This window comes from Fringilla coelebs (genome assembly GCF_963513975.1).
Source record: "Fringilla coelebs genome assembly, chromosome: 4".
NCBI lineage: Eukaryota > Metazoa > Chordata > Aves > Passeriformes > Fringillidae > Fringilla > Fringilla coelebs.
This window is the reverse complement of record NC_140032.1, coordinates 31,293,311-31,310,638: the sequence shown is the minus strand read 5'-3', so window position 1 is coordinate 31,310,638 and position 17,328 is coordinate 31,293,311. Positions and strand designations below refer to the sequence as shown.

Genomic DNA, 17,328 nt, shown 5'->3' with positions numbered 1-17,328 from the left:
CAAATCAGTACTTATTCCTTCAACACTGAAAGCATCTTTATCATGACAGTATTTCAAAGTAAGAAACCAATACGTACTGTAATAACTGATTGTTCAAGCACAGCATCTTCACTGATTACTGCAGTGTAAGTGTCTTGGCTAAACACTGGAGAATTGTCATTGATATCTGTGACATTAATATTCACTGTTACAACATCACTTAATGAAGGTGTCCCTCCATCTGTGGCTTCCACTGTCAAGTAGTACTCATGAGAACTTTCATAATCCAAACTCTCAATGATAAAAATGGCTCCTAGGAAAGAAGAAAAAAAAAAGCTCACACAAACTCTGCTACTGCTGTAGTATTATGTGTTGCAACTTTTTATTTTGACCTGACAAATACTCAGCTTCTTCAGGGCTTGATTTGTCACTGTATAGCTACAGCTACCCAGTGAAATGATTATGCTTTACACATGTAAGTAAAGAGATGCAAAGTTCCTGCCATTACCACAAAAGACTCACAGTTTAAAACAACCTGGCTTACATTTTGTAATGTGAGTTTTTAACTGACTAGTTAAGATAGTGCAGTCCCTAGCATACAAATTGATTTGCTGGATGAGTTGTTCTGGAACCTTTTTACTCCTTTCAAATATAAGAAGCTTATCTTCCAAACCTTAGTACCAGCATGTCCACTGAAAAAGTGGAATTGTAATTTCCACTACACTACTACAATTAACTATTAAACTATTTAACTAACTAGTAAAAGTCAATTAGAATTAACTTTTGGGTAGAAATCTTACTAAAAACAAAACCAAAAATAAAAAACCCCAAACCCAAGCAACTTTGTGAGAAATCAGCTCTAGAAAAAGAACTATATAAGTAAAAAAAAAAAAAAAACCTAAAATTGAGGTGTTTATTGATTTTTAACAAAGAATTGTCATTAATAAGGAAAAATTCTCAACATAACCTAAATAGTCTCTGAGACTAAATCTGACTATCATACAAGCCTAAAATCTCCACTGTCATGCTGGAAATATGGTTGAATGTAATATTCCATTTCCAAGCTCTCTTTAATGCCATAACAAACTTCTCTAGGATTACTGCCTTTGTGGACCAATGACTAGTCTTCCCAACCAATTTTATTTCTAATCATTCTTTTGCCAAGCCTGGCCATTCCTTCTGATTATATACCTTTTGAGGAAAGACTACGATGTTTCTCATTACAGATCTATGTCTTTCCACCTGCCTGCCCCTGGAGTAGGGAATTTCCAGTAAGGAAACCTTTAGAAATGAACCTAATCCAAGTACTAATCCAATAAATAGAAGCAACAAATAAATTCCCATTCTACATTTTACTGCACTCCTCCAGTAAGCATGCTGGCATAATGGGTGAAAAGACAGCAGCAGCAACTTTACAGCTGGGATGAAGCACACAGATTGTACACAACCTGGTTGAACTATGGAGGAAGTCAGTATGGCATGGTGCTTGCTTGGCCTGAAGTAACAGTCACAGTTGTTACCTGTTGTTGAATCGATGCTGAATTTTCCATGTTCATTCCCACTCACTATTGAGTATGTGATTTCAGCGTTGGCTTCAATGTCTCTGCTTGCAGCATAGATCTGGAGAACTTCAGTTCCAACCAAAATGTCCTCTGATACACTTGCACTATACTCCCTATGCTCAAACACGGGTGGATTATCATTAATATCCAAAACAGAAACTATAAGACTACTTGTTGAAGACAGTCTTCTAGGTAAGCCTTCATCTGTAGCCTTCAAAGTTAACGTGTACACAGCTTGTAATTCCCGATCCAAAGGCTTCTCCAAACGAATGATTCCAGAGAATTCATCAATAGAAAACTGCCCCTCTGCAGAGTTCACCAGTGCATAATGGATTCTACGGTTCAACCCTGCGTTTTGAAAACAATTTTCAAGTATGAAGCAGCCTTTAAAATACACAACAGAATAATCCATCTGATAGCTATGAAAATAAGACATGCATGCTACATATTACTATTCATGTTAAAAGTACATTTCAGAAAGAGTTAAAGTCTCTTGTGAGGGGCACAATTACTTCCAAAAAACATTAAGCTAACACTTCACTGCACTGATTTTCTGTCCTACAGAAAATATGAACCATGTTTCTGCTTCAGTAAGAGCACTTGTTAATATGAAACAATTGTTAATATAAATGTAATTATAACTTTAGAACAACAGAATCTGCTTAGCTATAATAACAGAGGAGGGTATTGGAGAGTTAGCTTGCATCAATTAACTAGACTCAAAACCAGTACATTTATCTAAGAATCATACCCCAAAATTAACAGGAGCATAATTTCTAGCACTATTTCTTTATAAAACAAACAAAAACCTTATAAATTTTAGGGTCAAATATTTTGGTCCACTTGAGCCTCAAAAACTAGTGAAGTATGAAAACAACTGTCTGTTACCTTTCAAATGAGCAACCTAGCGTCACCACAGCACAAAGCAGGTCAGCTGTTTTAGAAAACTGAGGCAACTTTTCATTCATACTATTTGATTAAGAAACTGATGAGATGAAGAACACAACCTTAAATGCTGTTGTGTTGCGTACAACAAAGCCTATGAACAAACTCTTTCTGATGTCATTTTTAGTTCATGTTCACTTAAATATTTGCAACTGAACAATGAAGGCAAAGAGACAGTAACAATCTTAACAGCATCTACATAAAGCTACAGTTGACCAGTGTTCTCCTGACGGTATGATCATCAATGGCTGGCCTGAGAAGCACAAAAATCCATGAATGCCCATTTTCATGAACAGACATGGCTTGATGGTCCTATTACTTACACCAGGAGTAAAAGGGTGAACTTAATCGATCATAGCATTAATACCTTATGACAGTTAAAATTCCCCACATTTTGTCTCTCCCCCCTCTCCTCTTTTTTGCAAAGACACCATAGGGATGTCTTCCAACCTACTCATACATGAAAGTCAGGTGTTAAATGATTTAGTAGACCAAAATATATCTTTCAGGAGCCTAATCCTGAATGGTATTGAACATCTGTCAGCTCTACTGAAACACTTGACACCTCTCAGCATAAAACTAAAGAAGTAATACTGTTAAGTCTGAGAACATGACAAAAGTATCAGTCAAAGAATGCATACCTGCATCTGCATCTGTTGCCTGCACTCTTGTCAAAAGGGTTCCAGGCTCTGTGTTTTCAAACACTGTAATGGAGTAAGTGTCAATTGTAAATTCTGGGGCATTATCATTCACATCTTCCAGAGTCAGGATAATGTTAGCTTGGCAGAATCTTCCTCCTCCATCTGTGGCTTTCACTTGAAGATGATAAACTGCTTGCTGCTCACGATCAAGTGCCATTAATGTTTTCAGTTCACCTACAAACAGCATAACACATTAAGTTGATGCAAACTGCAAGGCTTAAGTATCCCTAACATGTTTTCCCCTAAAATCAGAGTAGCTAAACAACAACTTTCTTGTTTACAGTAATTTTATCAGTGGCTAAGTCAACAGCTGTATTAATGAACTCCACTTTGGCCAAAGCATGTCACTGACCTGCCTTTTCAGCTTGAAAAGATTAAGAACTAAATTTTTTTTTTCCTAATGCTCTTGAAACAGAAGTTAGCTAAAGGTAAACTCTCTGATAGTGCAGAGAGAAAATGTGTATACATGCAAAAATCCATGCGCGTTTGTGCAAAGTAAATTAAAGCATTAGAACTTTGCCTATAAAGAAAATTCAAGGTTAAATCCATGCCCAGTTTTTCCTGGCTATTTAGTTGTATTCCTTTCACAGATATTGATATTTCCTCCTCTAACATTCCATGAATAAACACAGCTATTCACAATGAGGTCCTAAGTGCTACTACAGACAAACCTGTAGACCTCTAACATATACTTTCTTTCTAAAGTGATAGAAACATGAGAGGCTACTTTATATGTGTAGTCATTGTTGCCTTATAAACAGTTCAAAAAAGTATTATGAAACACTTTTTGTGAGCATTCTAGCCCTACCAAGTCTCAATTTATGTAACAACACAGTAGCACATCACACAGGTGACATTCAAACTCAAAAATACCACGCAAACCCATGAAGTAAGGTCCTTCTCATTTATTTTGTCACTGAAGTTTTTCTAATCTCTTCTGCTTGCATTACATTTTTGTATTTATCTTATTCCATTTTTTCTACACTGTTTACCTTCCTACTGCTTGTCTACTGCAGCCTGCCCAGTATAGGATTTTGGCAATAGTGTAACACAAAACACACAAATGCCATGAAGACCAAAGTGAAGCAAGTTAAAACTTGACTTCATTAATACTTTTGAGTTAATCTCATTCCAATAAAACGGGGGGCACTTCTGAAGTTTGCTATGGAAAGGAAATTTGTTGCTCCATCTAATCTCATCTCATTTAATTTTCCAAAACAAAAGATGCAAAGAGAATCCGAATGAAGATATTTCACAGTTACAAACCATTATTGCTGCTACTACAGTGAGTATAAAAAAGCAAAATTTATGGCATACTTTTATTCCAGTCACTTCAGCACGGAAGTTTCTGGCTTCAGGGCAATTACCCTGTTTACACTTTAATTTCTCATAAATTAAAATACTCGCCTTTTGCCTGACTTTATTCAATATATTACTAGTATTTGTGTAAACAGAAACTCACATTCTAAACTGATGTACATTAAACCAACCCTTAGTGGAAAGTTTTAACGAGACATTTATGTCTTAATGTAATAGCAAAGTATTTTATAAAATGGGGTGACTGGAGTCTTGTATAATGTAGTCTTGTATAATGTATAAAGTATTATTACCTGTGTCTGGAGCAAGTCTGAATTTTTCTGCTCCTGGGCCATGCAGTGTGTAAGTAATTTCTGCATTGGAACGAATATCTGCATCTGTAGCAGACACCTGCATAATCAGCTTGCCAGGAAGGGCATCTTCAGGAACTGAATCAGCATATAAAGTCTGCAAGATTTCAAAGTTACATTGAAAAACTAAACACATGAAGTAAGCAGAGCTTGGAAAGGGCAGGGGAAGAAGGAATAATAGAAGAAATAATATTCCGTTTGAATGTCTGGTAACATATCATGTGAACCAGAGGATGAAATAACTGAAAATTAAAAGAACTTATGATTTTCTAATTAATTACTTCACATTTATTCAGAAAGGTATTTAATACTGCAGTTGTTGGGATTTTTGAACATTAGTGCATTGCTCAGAACTTGAAACACTTGTAACTGATTAACTAATAATAAAATGTGTTCCCAAAATAGCAGGTATAAATTTTTGCTAATTTAATTTTTCTCTTTTGGTGGATCATCTTTTCTAGGTCTCTATCAATCTACAAGAAATTGATATCTGCCCTTTTACTGACACAAAAACCTCTAAATTAAATTAAAAATAAGGAAAAAGATTCAGAATTTATTGGCACTAAGCACTCTTACAGCCCAACCATATCAGGAATGTGCATTACATTAGAAGCACTAAGCCTTGTAACAACAATATCAACGAAGGGAAAAATAAAAGGGAAAAAAAGCTAAAAATACTGACTTTCCAGTCTATGTATAACTGCAACCATTTACACAGAAGTAACCAACATAAACATCAACTAAGAAAAAGAATCCTATGTTCACTGTATACTTGTCCTTCCTAGGATATGGGAAGGTTTCAACCTAGTAATATGAAATCTGTGTTAAACTGTGAAAAGTCCAAAAGAGGCAGTAACATATTTTGCAGAGGCTATCTTCCTGAGATTTTCCATTCCTTATTTTTCATGTCCTTATTTTTTGCAGTCTATAAAAATCTGGTAAGGCAGACAGCTTTGTAACAAGAAAACATTTATGGCTTACAGATTTTTGGTGCCATTGACTGCAATTGCAGAGTAATGTTCCCTCTTTTAAACTCTTTTATCACAGGAAATACACACATATTTCAACTAAGCAATGGGATTCAGCTTTCTTTAAAACTTTGCTTCTTTCATAAAATAGAGCACATAAGCAATGATGGCTGCAGCTTAAAATAATTCTTTTTGGAAAAGAATTAACACAGGAGAAATGTACTACAATTCTCCTTATATCTCTCAAATACCCACTGAGTGGCAATGAATTGTTTTTGGATTTTTAAAAAGTCTGCCTGTGAAGCATCTTTTATTTGACAGCATGCTATCTTAGTAGTCCAAATTTTTGTTACTGGTTTAAAAGGAACTGCTATTTGTCAGTCTCCTGAGAAGCAATTTCAGAGAAAATGTAAATTTTATATATGAAAGCAGCTGGTAATGGAAGATACAAGACTCTGCCTACCTTTTCACAAACAGGGCTATTATCATTAGCATCAAGGACTTTAACCTCCACCACAGCTTTTGCTGCAAAGGTCCCATCAGTAGCTGTAATATTTAGAAGATAATTATCCTTTTCTTCCCTGTCCAGAGGCTTTTTGACATAGACCTTCCATTCATTCTGTAAATTTTCAATAGCAAACTGTCCCAAAGGATCACCTCCTGAAATATGAAAAGAAATACTATTACTCTATCAAAATCAAGGTATAGAAAAAAAAAAAAAAAAAAGAAAAAAAGCAGGCACTGTCTGAGGCTTTATGAGGAAACAGCTTCATTTTGGAGGTAGAAGTTGTCAGCAGATGCTCACACAACCAATTCAACTGTGGCCAACAGAATCCATAAAAATTACCTTACAAATTCATGTAGCATTATAGAAGACATCATATCACCACATACACTAAATAGAAACAATAAAATACTCCACTGGAAATTAACAGCCTATTATTTTGCAAAATACCTTTCATTTGTTCTTAAACTGCATCACTAATCTAAGCATAGTTTTTTAAATAAAATTTGATATATAAATAACGTACAGAGAAAGGCATCTTAAGCAAGGCACACATGAAACAAAGCCAACTAAAATTCATTTTTCCACTGCAGTTTTTAATATTTGTATTAAGACACACACATTCTGTCTTTATAGCTCTATGGTTTCGAACACTTTCCAATCTCTTCAAAGATTAAGCTGTATCTCCCATCATTCCAGCACCACTCAAGCAGTTATCTGACATTACCCAAGAAGACTACTTACCTGTGATGTAATAGAAGACTTGTCTATTGGTTTCTTCTGTATCAGCATCTGTGGTACTCAGGATGGCAATTACCCCACCAGGAGGATCATCCTCACTGACTGTTCCTTTATATATCTCTGCAGTGAACCGTGGAGGATTGTCATTCACGTCTGTGACAGTAACTTCAACCACAGCCATTGAAGAAAGTTGAATTTTTTCACCCCGGTCAGATGCAACCACTGTGATCTTGTATTTGTCTCGTTTCTCGTGATCAAGTTCTTTCAGAGTGGTAATCCAGCCAGTTTCCATGTTTATGGCAAAAGACTCTATGATGTCTAGCTCTTGAGAAGGATCCAAGCTGTAAGTAACCTGCCCATTGAGTCCTGAATCTAAGTCAGTTCCTTTAACCTGTATGACTCTTGTTCCAGCTGGTGTGTTTTCTACAATGAATGCTTCATATGGGTTGGACTCCAAAATGGGTTTGTTATCATTTGCATCTTTTACTTGAATGCTAACCTCTACTGAGGAAACAACATTATAATCTTCATTTGCATACTGTGCTTGAACTGAGAACTGGTACCACTTAGTTGTTTCATGATCAAGATTCTTCTCAAGTTTCAACTCTCCAGTCTGTCGGTCAATCACAAAAAAGTCATCTTTGTTGCTTTCAGGAGTGTTCCCTTTAATCAGGCTATATACTAAAGTCTGATTATGCTCTGCTTTGATAACATCTATCACAGTTCCAATTGGAATGTCCTCAGAGACGGTATAAGAATAAAATGGTTCTGAAAATTTTGGAGTAGGCACTTCTGGTGGGAGTATTCTAGCATAGACAGGAACAACTGACTCTTTCTGGGGGGATCCACCATCAATTGCTCTAACAAGGAATGTAAGAAACTCATTTTCCAAACCAATTAAGCTTTCTTTCGTAGTAATTATACCAGACAATGAATCAATTTCTAAATTCTCTTCTACGTTTTCAGACTCTGCTTCAATAGAATATGTGATGTCTGCATTTGTACCTTCATCAGCATCAGATGCCCAGACTTTAATGACCGAAGTACCCCGTGGAACATCAGTCCCGATATTCACTTCGTACTCTGTTGCTCGGAATTGAGGAGCATTATCATTGTCATCTGTAAGTATTACATTAACAGTACAGAAAGCAACTTTCCCTCCTGAATCTTTGGCCATTAAACTAATGGCAATTACCTTTTCTGCTTGTGTTTCACGGTCAAGCTTTTCAGAGGTAAATATCTGCCCTCTCTCATTTGTATAAAATCTGTCTTTGGCAAAGTCATTTACAATGTGGTAAGTGATGTGGCCATGTGTACCAGAGTCTTCATCCGTTGCTTTAACTTCAGTAACCAAAGTATGCAGTGGAGCATTTTCAGCTAGTTCAACCTCATACTCATTCTGGCTGAAAACAGGACTGTGCATGTTGGCACTGATTACACTTATATGGACTTGGGCTGAGCTCCTGAAGACACCATCAGAAACCGACACATTAAGATTATAATGTGACTTCAGCGTCTGTCTGCGTAGGTTTGAGATGGTGATAATGCCAGTTTTACTATCAATCACGAAATTCTTCTGATCATTGCCTGTCAGAATGGAATATTCCAGCTTGTCAACATCTGAACTGTCTGCGTCTGAGGCGTGCACACATGTCACAAAATGTCCTCGAGGAGCCAGTTCACTAATTTTGGCTTCATAAAGCAATTGGCTAAAAAGAGGGGGGTTATCATTGAGATCAGTTACATCCACAGTTACAATAGTATCACTGCTCAAGGGCAGCATGCCACCATCTATGGCCCTTATTAGTAACTTGTGTTGCTTAATTTGTTCATAGTCCAAGGTTTTTGCTATGAGAATGAGTCCAGTGCTGCTATCTATGTGAAAGTAGTCATGACTTTCACTATTATCCTCAACCAAGTGATAGGAAATTCCCCTGTTGGTTCCAGAATCAGCATCTGTAGCGCTCACTTGTGCAACAGATGTTCCAACCACAGATGCTTCAGAAAGTGTTGCAATGTAAGACTGCTCTGCAAACACAGGAGGATTATCATTGATGTCTTCCACTATTATGTCTACAAACACATCTGCATGCGCCCCATTTAGGGAGTCAGTTGCTCGAACACTCAGTTTATAGGCTGGATGAGACTCAAAGTCAAGAGGGGCAACAACATTTATAACTCCAGTGTTGAAGTTGATAGTGAACTGATTGAAAGGATCTCCACCCGTAATGCTGTAAAACACCTTGAGTCCTTCAGGGCTGTTTGCTTGTACATGTACCACAGGACTGTGGAGCTGAATGTTTTCTGGTATCTCTGCACTGTAGAAAGGCTTTTCGAACACTGGCATAGCTTTACTCATAACTGTAATTGGGACTGTAACTTCAGCTGAAAATGCAGGGTCTCCTCCATCTTTTGCAACTACTGTGACCAGATACTCCTTATTTAGTGTGTCTGGTTCAAACTTCTTCTTCAGGGAGATTTCACCAGTGGGATCAATTTGGAAATGTTCGTGATGTTCTTTGAGATAGTAACGCACCTCTCCATTTTTGCCTGTATCTTTATCTACTGCTGTCACTCGTTGAATAACATGGCCTGCTTCAGAGTCTACTTTAACAGCAGCATAATATGGAAGATTGACAAAAAATGGAACATTATCATTTACATCTTCTACTGTGACTTTAACTACAATGTGTGCAACAACTGATGGTTTATTTTCCTCTGTCACTTCCACAACCACATCAAAAGATTCTTGCTGCTCACGATCAAATGGTATTCCCGTTGTTGAAAGGACTCCTGAGGTTTGGCTTATCTTAAATCTGCTGTCTGGATTTAGAATATGGTAAAACAAAGGCTTATTTATTTGATTCCCTATAGCAGTAACAACAGCTATTGTTTTTGCCTCTGTGGAATTCTCCTGAACTGTTGCAGAGTAAGAACTCTGTGTGAACTTCAGCTGGCTTGCTTTGCTTTCTTTCACATTAATTTTTACAGATGCAGTGCTTGCAAATCTGCCATCAGATGCTCTCACTGTTAATTCATATCTGCTTCTTAACTGAGTTGTGTTTTGTACTGTTATATCTCCAGTCTTAGGGTTTATTGAAAATTTTTCTCCAATGTTGCCTTCAATAATGGAATAAATTAATTGGGAAAAAATGCCTGAATCTGCATCAGTGGCATTTACGCTGATGACTTTCACGCCTTTATAAGTTGGAACCAGAAGGGATGTCTCATATAGCTCTTTTGAAAACACAGGAGGGCAATCATTGATGTCAATCACATAAATAGTAACATTAGCTGCATATTCCGCATATAGACGTGGGATCCCTGTATCATGCACTTGTACTGAAAAGTGGAAAATATTTGTCTCCTCATAGTCCAGACTCATTACCGTCCGAATGGCACCAGTGCTAGAATCAATGGCAAAATACTGGCGGACAGATGGTTCAACAATTTGATAAACAAGCAAAGCATTAGATTCTTTATCAGCATCTGTAGCTCGAATTACTAATGGGATATTCTTGTCAGTCAGAACCACGCTGTTAATTGAAGCTGATTCACTGATGAGTCCTGTATATTCAGCCTGCGTGAAAACTGGTGCATTGTCATTCTCATCCCGAAGATGTACCAAAACTGTTGCATTACTGGACAAGCCAGCCATGTTTGTTCCTTGCACAGTAAGAGCATAAAAAGGCAAAGTCTCAAAATCAAGTATCTTCTGAGTAACAATGACACCTGAGTTGGGATTGATAGCAAAGGCATCATCCGTATTACCATCTTTTATTTCATAAACTACAGAAGACTGACTGTACGCTGTAACCATTCCAACAAAACTGCCAACGTTGGCACTTTCGCTGATTTCTGTAGAATATTCTTTGGCTGTGAATTTTGGTGAGGCATTATCAGAAACTGTAACAAATATATGCACAGAGGTCACTTCACTCATTGGAGGATGTCCTTTATCTGTAGCTTTTACCATCAGGTTGTATTCTTCCTGGTTACTACGATCTAATTCCTTTGCAATTTTAATCATACCCAAAATGGGATCAATAAGGAAGGAATTTCCAATATTCCCTGTGAAGAAAAAAAAAGCAATTAAGAAAGATGTATACAGAATTTAAGGGATGATTGCTTATTTAGCTCTATAAGTAGATGGAACAGAGACGCTGAAAAATTCTTATTTTTGCTTGATGAACATTTGTTAGCCTGGCTGGAAAGTTTTCTGTAATCAAGAGTTGGCAGGAATTCTAACTTTACTTGTGGAAATACTGCATAAAATACAGTTAGTAAAGCCATCCAAGACTTGAAAATAAATGCAAAAATTTACTTTCAGCAAACTTAAATATTGACTGTAGCTGAAAGGAACTTATATTCAGAAGTTAACGTTAGTGGAATAAAAGTTACATTTTCTAATCTAAAACAACTGGAATGTTTTGGACAAGAAAAAAAGAAGGGTTGTAACAAACCTTTGTGAATCTTATTTGATTATACAAGTATTGTTTAAATGACTGCTTCAAAACCAAACTTTTTAAATTGGACAAATAGTTACCTCTCTCGTAATTTCCTATTGATACACAGACAAGTTATTCCCTGTGACTATATTAGAAGAAAAATAATGCCTGCTGAGAAGAACCAGCTGCTATTTAATATAAACACTTGTTTGCTTCAAATTTTGAAATTTACAGATGAACTACACTGCATACAAGACCCTGCTCATGTATTAAATATGCTAACATTTTATTTACCTAAAAAATGATATTACTAAAGCCATGATCTCAACATGAAAAAAAAATCTTTAAAAACATCTGAACACAAGTAGGCAAGAAGGAGGTATTGTGTTTCGTTTGGTTTTTTTTTTGACTGTTGGTTTTTTTTTGGTTGGGTATTTTTGGGTTTTTTAGAGGAGGCTCTAAACACAGTGGCATTCTTAGAATATCCCATTACAAATCTAAGCAGCCATTACAAGCATTTAAGGAATGTTCCTTCCATTTGCTTAGAATATCAATTATAATGCTTTAACCTCCCAGTAGATCACCATCCTATAAAATAAACCTTACAGGTCTTACATTTACTCCTACAAAAAGCTAGAAGAAAGGAACAGAACAGCATGTCACTTCATTCTAGACTGCAGGCACATACATTTTTTCTTGCCATTGTCTGGCATTCATAAAACAAGCACTAACAAAATGGGAAAGGCGAGAGAAAAATTTCATGGACGTTGGTGTCCTGCTTAGTAAATGTCATATTTCTAGAAATGACAGAAAAATCTCATGTAGTTTAAACAAGTTATGAGGCACTCAAAAACATTCATTCTTGTCAGAGTATCATAATCACAGCTTTGTTTTAATACAGTGTTAAAGTATACTTTCATATGAAACCAGCACTTTGGGGAAGAAAAAGAAAATATTCATACTAAATAGTTCCTATCCTTTACACAGTAATTTATGTAAAATTTAAAAAAGCACATATCACCTTGCATTCAACAGAAACTGAGTAACTTTTTGTCTGTTGTTCTCTTTAATATATAGTCTCTTATGCTTGTTACTGGGATTTTTATTTGAAATTATTTTTTACCTTGAAAGCAGTATTCCACATAAGGAATGAAATTCAAATAACTTTTTTTGTTCTAGTCATGGTGACAACAAAGTTCAGGACCTTGATAATTGTATTGGCAAACTTGTATTAATTTAGATTTAATGGACTGAATCAAAACCCACTTCTGTCTGGTAAGTGAACTCAATCAATGCCATCCTGATTTCCAATATAAAAAATTGCCACAATTTGAACCACATTACTGTAGGCAAGTTCAGAAAGCTGCTCTGAGGTTAAAAATAAGGAGCAGTTCTTTCCTGGCCTGCAATCTGGAAGGAGTCTTAATGCCAAATTGACCAACTCTTAAGGAATTTCTCAAATATTTTAATAAGCTAGAATAGCAGTCCGACTACTAAAATCAGAGGCAAGTACAGAAAGCAACCCCTTCTTTGCTGCATCTATCAAAAAATTTACCTTAAAAGCTGGGATTAATTAGGAGTTTGGAACATGTATATTTAAGTTATTTTTGAGCTCCTTACTTCTGCATTATATTAAACACAAAAGCACTTGTCTCAGGCTCTTATTCTATTCATCAAATCCTTGCTTTGCATATGCCAAAGAAAATAAGACCTACAGTATTAAAATAGAATGCATTTTTAAACCTGAATGGAATGATTTCTTACAGAAATTACAGATTCTGTAATTTCTAAAGAAATTACTCCTATTGAGCATTTCAAGATGGCTTTTTCTTCCCCTACTACTAAAATACGCCAAATGTATCTAGAGGATAACACAAATAGCTAGAGGATAGAGATGAATATTTGCAGTTTTCTTTTAAGTACTGTGAGTCTGTATCTCTCAGAATATGGCATATAAACCTGCACTGCCCCCCTTTTTTCACAGATGTTTGCACACATCTACAGTTGAAAAACGATCAGCGAGTTCAACGGACTGCAAACGTAAGAAAGCGAATATACCTGATTCGATAGAGTACACAATTTCTGCATTTTTGCCCTTGTCCTTATCTAATGCTGTGACCTGGAGTACTGCTGACCCAACAGCTGCTGACTCATAGACTCGTCCTTCATAGGAAGGGCTGGTGAACCACGGGGCGTGATCGTTTGTGTCGCTGACATTAACAACCACTCTGGCGTAGTTGCGCTTCACGGGAACATCTTGATCTCGAACCTGCAACAGTCAGCACAGCACCAGGAATTAGCACTGGAATTCCAGCAGCTCACTAGGTATCAGCAATAATTCAAGGTGCAGACACAAAGACCGCACAAAAATCAAACGTACAAATAAATGCTTGAATTATGAGGACAAAGTAAAATGACATTAAAAAGTATCTGTGTGTAATTCACAGCAGAAGAAATCTCATGCATACTTACCATTATTGTGAGAATATGCTGGTTCATGGTCTCATGATCCAGTTTTTCTGAGGTATAAAGGGAGCCAGTTGCAGGGTCCAGACGAAATTTTTTAAGACTAATGGGATCAGTGCTGCCCTGCATAGTATAAATCAGTTTATTCTTCTCATCTCTGTCTGTGGCACTGACTTGCAGAATTTCTGTCTCTGGTAAGGTATCCTCAGGTATAATAACTTCGTATTTTGAAGCAGAAAATTGAGGCCTGTGATTATTTGTGTCTATAACTTTGATGTACACCTGAAATGATACAATGGGAAGGGGAAAACATCTTAGATAAGACATCTTAAAGGGAACGATATTTGCCCAAAGCAAGACAAAAAAAAAATTCCTTGTTAATTTTGGAATAAAAAATTTAAAATATACAATATGGATCCTAGAGGGGGTGAAAATTCTGTTTTGGGGTGCAAATTTACAATTTTAAGCAATGCTTTTTCAAGGTGGTGCACACCTTGCCCTGACATAAAACCAGTCCTCTTTCAGCTCCTCACATCTGCAAGCCTAGGCAAGAATAGGAAAGTGGTGGAATTGCCACAAAAGTGCATTATTTCAAAGAACTGCAGGCGGTTTTGTTTACTATTCTCTAGCAAGTTAGCCCAATTTTAGCAAAGCTTACTGGTCACTGACAATTTCTCTGAAGCTATAGTTTGATTAAATCTGATGCTTCAAACTGCGTCTTTGTAAAATATTGCTCACTGGAACCACAAGAGACCCCTGCAGCCCGACTTGCTTAACACAGCACCGAAGTTTTTTATGAAAAGGGCAAGACAGACAACCATCCTGTTCCTTCAACAGTGATAAGATCAGACAAGTAACAGTAATGCAAAGGAGTTGGCAAGTAGACAGCAAAGCTCCAGCAACACTCAGCTAAATTCAGGTTCTTTACGTGCTGCACGTACAGCCATGCTTTTATCCATCCAAAGGTTAGGAGCTCTGTATACGTTTGTTAAGGTCTATATATAAACAGGTTTTTAAAATAGGGACTTGCAACTCTGTAAGTGGGTTAAATTGCTCTTTGAAGACACTTACTGCTTTCCATTGGTAACTGGTGGAGGCTACAGATGAATTTTAGGCAAGGTACCAAACTGCAGGCAGTAGAAACTAAATTAGATGAATCCTGATAGTGGCAAATAATTAGGAAATGCCATACCTCTTGCTACAGGAAGAAGAAATGTCAACCTTGCAAAACTAACATCTTACTGTAAAACTGAATCGTTTGGCTCACTGATAAAATCCCTTGCAAGATGTTGCTATGGAGACTAAGGAGTTTGGTTTTGTCATGGATTAGAAACAGATTAAAGAAAAGAAACAAAGAGGTGGACTAAATATTGACTTTCAGTGGGGAGAAATATTAATGGTATGTGACCCAGGATACATATTAGGACAAGTTTTTAAATACATTAACTAACAAATTAAGTTGGAAAATGAAAAGGAAGAGTAAGTATTATGCTAAAAATGTGATCTTTTTACATTGTCGTGATTAAACAGGCTGCAATAAAGCAACACAAGCATAGCTGTTAGTTTCTTTTTAAATTTTGTATTAAGTAAAATACATTTTAGTGCCTCTTGGAAGAAGACAGAAAGGTCTAATACACTCACAAATTATTTGAGTAAAAATAGCTCCTCACCAAACAACTGTGTTCAGGAAAATTAAAAATGATACTAAATGAAGATGAAGAAACAATTAAAAAAAAAATAAAACCCAAACATTCAATACAAATCAAACTATAAAAAAACTTTCGCATAACTGAAAGTTTTAAAGGCATATACAATCACAACACTTCATTAACGGATACTATGTTTTCAAAATGAACTCATCACCAACTTTTTTATTAAATTTCCACCCCCAAGAAATTATTAAGGTCAGACTCAAAAGAGAAAAACAAAGTGAAAAGATGAGGTGAAAAAGTGAAAAGATGCCATGAATTTAAAGTTGTATTGAAGTTCATGTCTATTTCCACTCCCAAATGAGGAAACAGAAACCTAGGTTAAAATTGGAAGTGAGAAGGTGTGCAACTACAGAGCAATTCTGTTAAGCAAAGCTTTGGAGCAGAAGACATGGCCACCTGTGCTGTTGGAAGCACACAAAACAAATAAAGAATAGCAACATTACTAGAACTGAGCACCACAAAACTCCCCATGCAAATGACTAAGTTAAATGCCAGGAATCAGTACCTACAGGACTAATCATATATCCAATGAAAAGTGAGTTGTTAATCAGGATTTAGCATCAACTCTGGTATTAGCTAGTGAAGCAATTAAAATGACATGTAAGGAGAAATCCTCCGAAAAGTAGGGTTGGGCTACACAGATAAGGAGTTAGCTCCTCGAAATGTACAGCATTATTAAATATGAATTATTAAAAAAAATATTGCTAAGAAATAAACATAGTGACTCAGTCACTACAAATGGTTAGCTCAGGTATTCCATTACTTGTCACATTAGTTGCTCAGGCTGCAGTTTTTCTGCACGCTGGTAAACACAACTACAAATACACAACTTCATGTATTAGTGCAGTCATTTTAAATGAACGCAAAATCCAAAGTTTATCCTAAACTCAAGTGAAAAATGTTTTATCTACATGCTCTAGGATTAATTTTTCTCTCAGTGATGTTATTACTTTATGCCCACACAAATTCTTGTGGACAAGCATCATGTGACCTGATGGGCTCTCTTTTGGTAACTTGTCTAACTCTGCACACTGGGCTGTTTTAATAAGGGCAGGGGGGAGGAATTAGCCCCTTCTGTTTGACACTCACTGGTGGGAAGGTAGATTCACTACCTCCACTCCTGCAGTACAGGAGAGACACCTTGACAAAATGAAACAAATCAAATGACAGGTCATTAAAATCACAATCAGGATTTTGAAAAGCAATCTGTCCACAGGTGGGGTGCAGGAAAGAGAGACAGACTCTTCTCAGAGGTGCACAGTGAAAGGACAGGAGGTGACAGTCACAAGCTCCAAGAGAAACTACAACTAGACATAAGAAAACTATTTTTTCAAGGAGAGTTGTTAAACACCAGTATAAAAGCAAGTCCAAGGGAGAGGTGTTGTGCCCAGTCAACCGAGGCAGTTAGAGCCTGATGAGTCACTGAAAGACTTGGTCAACTTTGCAGTTTGTTCTGCTTTGACCAGGAGTGTTAACTAGAGCTCCAGGGTTCTTTCCAATGTGAACTATTAAATAAATATTAAATAAATTTACAAAGGAAATCCTATTTTCAATTCCAGAATTCTTACTGAGGCTAAGTGACAGGCGCTAGATGTGCAATTACATTTTAATTGTAAGAGGACCAAATTTTCATG

At 36.5% G+C, this 17,328-nt stretch overlaps 1 protein-coding gene across 4 annotated transcripts in view; it reads right to left on the bottom strand.

Moving 5' to 3' along the window:
* Window positions 1-17,328, bottom strand: part of FAT1 (FAT atypical cadherin 1) — a 101,168-nt gene that overhangs the window by 20,076 nt on the left and 63,764 nt on the right. For all 4 annotated transcript variants that reach the window (XM_084204147.1, XM_084204144.1, XM_084204146.1 and 1 more), the window contains exons 8-15: window positions 13,989-14,264; window positions 13,575-13,785; window positions 7,072-11,139; window positions 6,286-6,482; window positions 4,798-4,951; window positions 3,128-3,361; window positions 1,500-1,889; window positions 78-292 (exon numbers count right to left, since the gene is read on the bottom strand). In XM_084204147.1, the coding sequence (XP_084060273.1) occupies window positions 78-292; window positions 1,500-1,889; window positions 3,128-3,361; window positions 4,798-4,951; window positions 6,286-6,482; window positions 7,072-11,139; window positions 13,575-13,785; window positions 13,989-14,264 (5,745 nt within the window). The remainder of the gene's footprint in view (window positions 1-77; window positions 293-1,499; window positions 1,890-3,127; window positions 3,362-4,797; window positions 4,952-6,285; window positions 6,483-7,071; window positions 11,140-13,574; window positions 13,786-13,988; window positions 14,265-17,328) is intronic.